This window comes from Trypanosoma theileri (genome assembly GCF_002087225.1).
Source record: "Trypanosoma theileri isolate Edinburgh chromosome Unknown TM35_Tth_5_V1, whole genome shotgun sequence".
Lineage (NCBI taxonomy): Eukaryota > Euglenozoa > Kinetoplastea > Trypanosomatida > Trypanosomatidae > Trypanosoma > Trypanosoma theileri.
In genome coordinates this window covers 444,486-453,862 of record NW_021639847.1, presented here as the reverse complement: position 1 = coordinate 453,862, position 9,377 = coordinate 444,486, and the positions used below count along the sequence as shown (strand labels likewise).

The 9,377-nt window shown below is 37.7% G+C and overlaps 6 protein-coding genes across 6 annotated transcripts; all 6 read right to left on the bottom strand.

The window, feature by feature from the left end:
* Window positions 1–1,302: 1,302 nt before the first annotated feature.
* Window positions 1,303–1,620, bottom strand: TM35_000052580 (uncharacterized protein; the record flags this gene model as incomplete). Its single annotated transcript, XM_029022913.1, has 1 exon — window positions 1,303–1,620. The coding sequence occupies one exon, from the start codon at window positions 1,618–1,620 to the stop codon at window positions 1,303–1,305; it is 318 nt and encodes a 105-aa protein (XP_028885728.1).
* A 430-nt stretch (window positions 1,621–2,050) lies between these two features.
* TM35_000052570 (diagnostic antigen) lies at window positions 2,051–2,389 on the bottom strand (the record flags this gene model as incomplete). Its single annotated transcript, XM_029022912.1, has 1 exon — window positions 2,051–2,389. One exon carries the CDS (start codon window positions 2,387–2,389, stop codon window positions 2,051–2,053), a length of 339 nt encoding a protein of 112 aa, XP_028885727.1.
* A 1,131-nt stretch (window positions 2,390–3,520) lies between these two features.
* TM35_000052560 (NADH-ubiquinone oxidoreductase 20 kDa subunit, mitochondrial precursor) lies at window positions 3,521–4,129 on the bottom strand (the record flags this gene model as incomplete). Its single annotated transcript, XM_029022911.1, has 1 exon — window positions 3,521–4,129. The coding sequence occupies one exon, from the start codon at window positions 4,127–4,129 to the stop codon at window positions 3,521–3,523; it is 609 nt and encodes a 202-aa protein (XP_028885726.1).
* An 836-nt stretch (window positions 4,130–4,965) lies between these two features.
* TM35_000052550 (putative NADH-cytochrome b5 reductase) lies at window positions 4,966–5,943 on the bottom strand (the record flags this gene model as incomplete). Its single annotated transcript, XM_029022910.1, has 1 exon — window positions 4,966–5,943. The coding sequence occupies one exon, from the start codon at window positions 5,941–5,943 to the stop codon at window positions 4,966–4,968; it is 978 nt and encodes a 325-aa protein (XP_028885725.1).
* Window positions 5,944–6,456: 513 nt separating this feature from the next.
* TM35_000052540 (ubiquilin) lies at window positions 6,457–7,638 on the bottom strand (the record flags this gene model as incomplete). The annotated part of the gene is made up of 1 exon (XM_029022909.1): window positions 6,457–7,638. One exon carries the CDS (start codon window positions 7,636–7,638, stop codon window positions 6,457–6,459), a length of 1,182 nt encoding a protein of 393 aa, XP_028885724.1.
* Window positions 7,639–7,960: 322 nt separating this feature from the next.
* Window positions 7,961–9,268, bottom strand: TM35_000052530 (uncharacterized protein; the record flags this gene model as incomplete). Its single annotated transcript, XM_029022908.1, has 1 exon — window positions 7,961–9,268. The coding sequence occupies one exon, from the start codon at window positions 9,266–9,268 to the stop codon at window positions 7,961–7,963; it is 1,308 nt and encodes a 435-aa protein (XP_028885723.1).
* Window positions 9,269–9,377: the final 109 nt, after the last annotated feature.

Below are 9,377 nucleotides of genomic sequence, written 5' to 3'. Positions count from 1 at the left end.
AAAAAAAAAAAAAACAATAAAAATAATAAAAGAAAGACCCGCCTAATACTCCCGAAACTATTACTCTAAAATGGGGTCTTGTGTTATCACCATTCAAAATAGATGTACTATTATTGAAGAATAATACCACTAACAAAATGTTTTTATTTATTTATTTTTTTTTTCTTTTTCTTTCCTTCTCTCTGTTGTTCATACAGACTCAATCCATTCATTTTTTTTTTCCCCCCTTCTATGCTTTTATTTCTTTCTTTTTTTTTTCTCTCTTTTATTAATTATCGGTCTGGCTTATGTATTCTATACACTCTTTCTCTGATGATGTCCATAATAATTAAAGAGATTTCTCTATCCCTGTTTTTTTTTTTTTTTTTGTTGTTCTTCTTGTTGTTATTATGGCATAAATAGTAAACGGAGAGAAAAATAAATACGAAAATAAATAGAGTCGATCCTTGTTTATGTATGTAAATGTGTGTAAAAGAGTGAAAGTATAATTTGTCCGTTAATGTAAATTTTTTTTTTTTAAGAAAATAGTAATACTTTTAGGTTCCCTATGTATGATCTGTTTATGTGTCTGTATATAATATATACTTCTACTCTTTCTCTTTCTCTCTCTCTCCACGTATATGTTCTCGTTGCTATTCATTTTCTCACTTCGTTCATATTATATATATATACATATATATATATGTATATACAGAAAGAGAGAAAGATAAACCAATAAATGTTCACACCTAACACAAAATCAGAGTAACGAAAACAAACAAATGTGGTATTTCAAAATAGGAAAAAAAAAAATGGAGTAAAAACAAAAAAAAAAGAAAACAATAAATAGATACAATAACTATATATATATATATATATATATATATATATTGAATTAGCAATAAATAAATAGATCGATCGAACAACAATAACTTATACAATTTATTCTTCATTTAAATCACCTAAAAATAACATTTTTGAAAACTTCCTTTTGATTTATTTATATGTCTTCTTTTCCTTTATTTCTCCATTAAAGCTAATTTTCTTTCTATTTTGATAGGTACTTTTTTTTTTTTTTTTCTTTCTTCTTCATTGCTTTTGATGCACCATCCTTCACATACCACAACAAAACAAACAATCACAATCACACACATATACAAACATCTATTTATCAATCTAAAACTATAACTATAACTATAACTATATATATAGATATAGATAGATAGATACACAGTAATGAAAACCCACTCTCTTTTCATCTTCCTATTTTTTTTTTCTTCTTATGCTCTCCCTTTTTTACTCCTACATCCTCTCCTACATTCTTTACAAGTGCGGTTGAGGACTTGTGTGGAAGTCCATCACGGTGGGAGCCCGCTCTGCGAAGGAGTAGAGATAACGGGCGAGGGCCCGGTGGAGTGGGTGTTTCTGGTACTCCGCCAAGTACGCCGGGCGCTCGTGGCGGGAGACGAGGACGTGTGTGTTGCCGCCGGGCTTCCCGCACTTCCCTTCATACATCTTCATCTCATTAGCGCCAAAGTGCAATTCAATGAGGCCGGGAATTCCCGCGCGAACACCGGCGAGAAGGTCTTCCAGTTTCTTCTCATCCATTCCATCACGGAGTTTAAAAAGCACAACATGCATGACAGACGACATTTCTGTGTGTGTTTGTTTGTTTGTTAATTTATTTTCCTTTTCTTTAGGCACATCCCGATGATTAAAGCAAAATAGAAAAAAAAAAGCAATATAAACTAACATTACATATATATCCATATATCTATATATAGATATTTATACTCATTATAGTCTTCAACCACATATTTCTCTTATATTCTTCTTCACTGCAGAAAGATCACCTCATTTTTTTTTTTGTTGGTATTCATTTTTGATTTTCTTTCTTCAATTCCCCTTCACTCAGGAGCGCAAGGGGGGAAAAAAAAAGAAAAGAAACAAACAAATACACAGAGATAGTAAATAAATAAATAATAAAATGTTAAAAGAAAAAAAAAAAAACACATATATATATATATATATATATATATATATATATATATATGTATATAGCCCAGATTATTTATTCCTTCAACGCAAAGTCAATACGCACCGGTGGTTTCTCAAATGCGGAAGCCAACTTCTGTGCCAACTCCAAATGCGTGGGATGTGTTGCGTACACCCGCAGGGCCTCCACATCCACGTGCCTGGAGACCAGACAATGTGTGTAGTCCCCATTGCAGTTCACATAGCCCTCATACAGTGCCGTACCCGCTGGTCCCATCTGCACATCCAACACGCCAGGAACGAGTTTACGAATATTCTGAAGATGGCGCTCAATATCATCATCTGATGGTAACACCGCCTTCAACTTGGCAGGGTTGAGGCTGAACATAACAACGTGGCAGATCTTGGATGACATTGTATGTATTTTACTTGATGTGTGTTTTTTCTTTTTTTTTTTTCTCTTTTTTAGTTTATATATATATCTTTTTAATAGAATCCATGTATGGGATGGGTGATGAGAGAGAAAAGAGAGTCCATTAACGTAGAAGAGGAAATAAAAAAATACTATTTGATCGTATCTGATGGGGTGGATTTATATGAATATCTCTCAGAATTAAACTCAGAGATAAATAAAAAATATAAAAAGAAATACATACACACATACATTTGTACACGAAAGAAAAAACAAACAAAATATATATATATATATATATATATAACGGAGTTGTGAGAACACACAAGCAATAATTCTCTCTTTGTTTTTCTTTATTAGTATTATTTCAGTATGCCGCCTTCAAAAACTGAAAAAAAAAATAACAAAAAAAAGGTAAAAAGAGAAACACTATACCGTATACCCATGAAATTATCTTGCAGAGTCACTTTGGGAAAAGTTTAGATCACTAACAATCAGAATATTTCTTCTTCCTTATTTTTCTCCACTATTTAATTTACCTTCTTTTTATTTTTTTCATTTTCTCTTCTTTCTCGCACTCTCTATCACTACATTAGGCTTCCCTACTTTCTTTTGAATAGCACTACACAACGAGACGAACACACATACACACACATACACACCTATATAACCACTATTTTCCTCCTCTATCCCATCTATCCTAAAAAAAAAAAAAAATAATAAATAAATAAATAAATAGTTTAATCGCCAATTGCTGCCAAATGAAGAGTACTGTAATAATACGGTCAGTATCATTTCGTACTTCTTTTACACTCCCCAACTATACTATCATTTTGTTTTCCCCTAACCCTTTCTATTTAATTACCCTTTTAATAATCATGTGTGTATATATGTGTTTCTTTCTCTGGGTGTGTAGTTTCCATTATTATTTCTACGACTTTCATTCATCGATAACAATTTCACCCACTTACACCTACACCTCTCTCTATCTCTCTCACATCATCATCATCACCATCACCACAACAATACACGTATATATATATATATATATATATATATATATATATATACGATAAATTTCCATCTAATAATGAGGTAATATTCATTCAACTCCAAATTTTCACCCCAGCAAGATCAACCACGTACGGAGTACTTTTGAATCTCATGCCAGCGTATCTTCTTCTGCAGTGTGTGTAGACAAAAGACAAGACTCTCCGCCGATGGTGGACAACCGGGAATCCAAAAATCCACCGGAATGGCCCGCTCACACCCACGCAAAACAGCATATGAAAAGTGATAATAACCACCCCCATTGGCGCAACTACCCATAGAGATAACCCACTTTGGATTTACCATCTGTACATAAATATTACGCAGAAGTGGTGCCATCTTATTTGTAACTGTGCCGGAGACAATAATAATCTCCGCTTGTCGCGGTGTAGGGCGCGGTACAATTCCAAAACGGTCCAAATCATACCGCGCGGCGTACGCGTGCATCATCTCCACCGCACAGCACGCCAGACCAAATGTGAGCGGCCACGGCGAGTAGGCGAGACACCACTCTGTTAAGTCGTGCAGTGTCATCTGTGCGTACTGCAGGGCGTTGTTGGGTTTGCTGGTGCCCAGTTTATGCAGCATTGTTGTCTTTTTCCCCTTCTTGAGATCTAAACGATGGGACCACTCCGGACTCCCGCGGGAGATCATCGCACGGCCGGTTAAAGTACAACGGGTAAGGCGCAACATGACACAAGACTTCTTGTATGTACTGTTTCTTTTTTTTTTGTTGTTATTACTATTATTGTTGGTGGATCCCTTTAATGTATTCCCTCTTTTTATCTTTCTTTATTGTTTTTTTTTTGTAAACATACACAGTGGCGTACAAGGAAGTGCATAATTAAGAAAAAAAGAAAGAAAAGAAAGATGATAGAAACAAAGAAACAATAAAAAAAGATTATATATACATATATGGGTTAATATAAAGAAAGGAGTGTGCAACACGCCCCCCTCCCCACCCCCCCAAAAAAAGACGAAAAACTTATAATAAAGTGAACTGAAAGAATTAGTGCGTGCAAAAAACAATTCAGCGATAATATTACAATACATGATCATTATAATAATCAAAAAATCATAAGAAAGAAAAAAAAGAAAAGACAACACCAATGATACATTATTCTCTTTTTCATGTGTATTTGCCTAAACGTTCACTCCTTATAATAGGAGTGGGTTTCTTATTTTATTATTTTAATTCTTCCTTAAACAATTTTTTTTTTTTTTTTACCAAATAACTAAATAGAAACCTTTTTTTTTTTTTTTATTATTTACACCTTCTCAATCCTTCACTCTCATCTACATGTTTTCTCTCTGTAGAGTGTATGGTTATGAAATTCTCTTACTCCTCTTTAACGATCACCAGTGAAGTACAATGTATAATCAATCAATGGGAAAAAAGAAAAAAGAAAAGAAAAAAATACCATTTACATTACAAACATTCATTTTTTTTTTTTTGTTTTGTTGATGTTTCCCCTCTCTCGTTGTTTCTTCCACACCCTCTTCTTTCTTCTTCTATTTACCCACATACGTTAAAAGCGGTACACATCATCGTTAGAGTACCCTAGTTCTCCCAATATACCACCGAGTCGAACCAAGTTGTTAAGATCTGGAGCGATGGGTTGAATATTTACACCACTAGACATGGCACTCATTGTACTCATTGGTGTACCGGCCACGTGATTCAGCAGTTGATCCGGTCCACACAACATAATAATTTTATCTTTTTCCTCCGGTGCCGGCATGGTCTGTTGAACCATTTCTTTGGAAACGTACCCTACAAAGTGAGGCCAGGTATCGGGATTCACCGCTTGATCTACAGTGTAATATACTTTAAACCGACTAAAACGTTCCGCAAGATCATCAAAGAGACCTTTAAGAAGGATGTGTTTTTCTGTACGATTACAGAAAAGAAAAGATAGTTTTGTTCGATCTATTGTACCATCATCCCACTTTTCTAAAAGTGAGTGACGTATGATTTGTAGCATAGGAGTAAATCCTGTACCTCCAGCTATCATACCTACATGTTTCCATTTATTTGGTTTGTACTGTACCTTAAAGGCTACAGAACGAAAAAGTAATTTATCTCCTATATGCATACCAAAGAGATGATTTGTCATAAGTCCCTCTTGTCGTCGTTTTACAATAATATCAAAATATCCCTTTGTGTGATTCGCTGTCACTGGTGTGTAGAAACGATGACACTGCTCCATAGGTTGAACCCCATACTTATAGCATGCCTGTAGTGTGGAACATGGTTTAAGATTAAACTCCTCATCCTCTTCCAGTAGAAAGCGAAAGAGTGCCGTATCATGTGTGATGGGAATTACATCCGCTAACTGGTATGGTTCATAGCGTTGAGAAAAAACTTCACCTTTGCGTTTACTATTGCGGAAATGAAGTGAATTTTCAATACTGCGGTAACACTCTGCAGGACGCATCTCATCTCCGGATTGCCGCTGCATCATGGCAGTCATCAAGCCTGTCGCAAAGGGAACGATAAATCGCATTTGTCCAAAGAAGAGAAATAATCCGTAAAATGATTAAATAAATAAATAAATAAATAAAGAGAACTAATTATGTAGGGTCTTTTATTTTTCTTGTTTATGTATGTGTCTTTCCCTTCCACTGCACCCGCAACCAGTAACACTCTATTATCAACAGACCTTTCAAAAGATGAAACAGGAAACCAGAAGAAAGCAAAAAAAAAGAAGAACTAGAACCAAAGAATTAGGAAAAAGGAAAGGAAAATAACGGAATAAAAAAAAAAAAAAAACAATAAAAAGAACAAAAGAAAGGAAATACAAAACTCACGTAAAAGGGCTAAGGGAAATACTCGCAATCAATAAGGTAATAAAAATTCCCACAAAGGAAAAAAAAAAGAAAAATAAAATCATCATAATCGTAATCGTCATCCTCACATGTAACGCAAATACGTCTACCGTAGATGCAAATACACATACACACGCACATAGATATTATATATATATATATATATGAGAGAGAGAAAGAGAAAGACTATATTATTTGCCCTTATCAACAATAAAACTAACCGCTGCGTCCACATCCCCATTTGTTGCACATAACGCTTCAACACAAAGTACCTCATCCTCAAATCCCATATCTTTTAACATTGCGAGTTGAGACGCCCATTGTGTCTTATCTTTTGCTATGTTATCAGTCGTTCTTTCCGCCGATGGTGCCAATGTATTTGGCTGCGCCATATTTTCTCTATTAGGAGTTACTCCACCCTGAGGCAAAACAGATCCTGTGGTGGCAGAAGGGTTACCCCCACTCATTAATGGAGTATTTTCAAATAGTTGAAGAAAGGAAGGAAATCCTACATTTCCAGCATTAGAAGCATTTCCAACACCAAAATTACCCAAAAGTAAATTTGTCATATCAGCATTTGGACCCATCATAAACTCCGAATTATTCTGTGTTGATGATACTGATGATGATTGTTGCTTCCATGGATTAGGTAATGCTTCACTATTGGCTTCTTTATTTGGATCTGGACGAGCCTGTGCTTCATCTACTTCAGCAGCAGCTTCACGGTGTGTGGAATCCCCATCTGCGTCTAATTCCTGTAAAACACTGGTAACATATCGTTCAAGCAACTGTTCACCTCCTGGTATTGCACTAACTTGTGCCATTTGCAACTGCAAATCCCTATCCATCATGCGCCTCTGTTCTGGATCCATTTGTGCCATAATAAAGCTCTTCAATGTCTCTGGATCTCGCAACATGCGGTCCATCTCTGGGTTTCCCTTCAGTACGCGCTTCATTGCCGGGTCTGCGCCGAGCACGGCCTCCATGAACCCCGGGTTGTGCACCATCATATCAATGATCGGCTCCATCATGCGTGCCTGGTCGCGGCCGGCGCGCTCCTCCTCCCGCGTGACCGCCGCGGCGCGAAGGGCGAGTCGCATCGTCTCGGCGGAGCCCGTCGGGTGGCGGTCGGAGACGTGGACGAAAAGTTTGCGGGCGGCGCCGGGCGGGAGGGGGTGGGCGGCGAGGAGGGCGCCCCACGCGAGGCCGTCGTCGTGCAGCAGGCGGCCCTGAAATGTCACCGCCACGTGGGGGCCGTCCGCCTCGGCGCCGAGCATCGCCCCGACGAGCGCCCGCACTTCACCGACGGTCATTTCGTCCTCAATGAAGAGCTCCAACGCATCACACACGTTGCTCACAATCTGGTACAGCATCTGGACAGAGACACACACAGAAACACACACACAGAAACACACTCACACACTCACTAACAGAGAGAGAAAGAGAAAGAAAATAAAAGAAGATAACACAGTAAGAATATAACGCTGTATATTTCTTATCCTTCTTATTCCTCGTAACAAGTAAACGAAAATAAGGAAGTATATTATTTGGAGAAGCCAAACTCCCGAAAAAAAAAAAAAAAAAAACATCACAGTAAGCCTTTTAACCGATGTGTTGAACCATTTATTAATTCATCCCTTATTTCCATTTAATTGTTTTTTTTTCTTTTTTGGGGGGGCACACAATAAAGTACAACTATTTCGTTCCGATTTCCCAGAGATTTGATACTGGCAGACGTCCTGCTACATCCATTAACTCTCTGACTCCTCTTTCTCCCTCGAATCTCTCAATAGGTAAAAAATAGTTGCTACAAGTACTTTCTGGAGAGTTATTCACCAGAGAAGCAGTAGCAACTGCAAGTAGCATGGCATCCTTCCCCAAAACAGGGGAATCTTTCTTAACATCATAGTCAGTTTCTCCCAATTCACATTGTTCCACAGCATATCCTACTGAAGAAAGCCAAAAGGCAGTACTGAGGGGAGTTGCAGACCATGAGGCATTCCACCGACGTAGGATACGTGTAGCTTCTACAACAGGTAGTGGAAGAGCATACTTTAGCGATACGAGAGAAAATCCAAATGCTGGACGAAGTGCAGCACGCTGAAGTGGATCTGAAGCCAGTTGAAGTACACTAATATTTGTTTGACAACTAGCAAAAGAAAGAAACGTGCGAATACGCTGCGTCATTGGTCGATTATTATTACTATTTTTGTTATTATTACCTTTTTTATTTTTGATGCTACTCTTTGGAGTTGTTGGAACTGGTATAGCAATTTCCAACAAGTCTGGTTCATGAAATACACATCCCTTCTCACGTAGTAGAAGATCTTTATCTAATACTCGTGCAGCATATTTGGGAATCTTCTGCTTCTCATAATTAAATGTCTCTCCTCCCACTGTACGCTCTACCGCTAGATCACTGGAAAATGGTGGTACTTGGTCAAACAACTGTGGTGCTACCACACGACGAAGATCAGGAGCCTCAAAGCCACCAATATAAACTACAGCATGAGGGGTCCAACAAGGCAATAGCGATGATAAAGATGAGGAAGAAGAGGTAGAGGAGGATGTTTCGAATTCATTCTCATCATACCGCCATAACTGACGTCCATTCACGAGTTGTAGAGGCCATCTGCGGTATATCTTTTTCCAGGCTTCAACTGCTGCAGGTGAACAACAGTCTGCAAAAGGACCTCGTTTTGCCTGTGAAATTATATGTCCATCATTCCTATTGTTCGATGAATATGAAAAACGGGAGGCGTGTTGCTGCTGTTGATGATGATGATGATGACTGAGTCTTTTATCGAGTTGAGCCAACAACGCTTCTTCCCTAGTTGTACCAACCACAGCGGCAATTGGAGAAGAAGAAGAAGCGGCTGCAGTAGAGGGTGAAATTAAAAGATCAGAAAAGGCAACGAATGCCGTTGGAAACGCCGCTGATACGAGTAGTTGAACTGCCTCCATGTGGTTCAAGGAGGCAGTTACAGTAATAGTAGATGCCATAATAATAATTCTTTTTTTTTTGTTTGTTTACTTATTTCTTTCGATCTCTATTCGTCCAACATGGAGACTAAACCATGTAAAACAAGCCTATAAATGAAGAAAAAAAAAA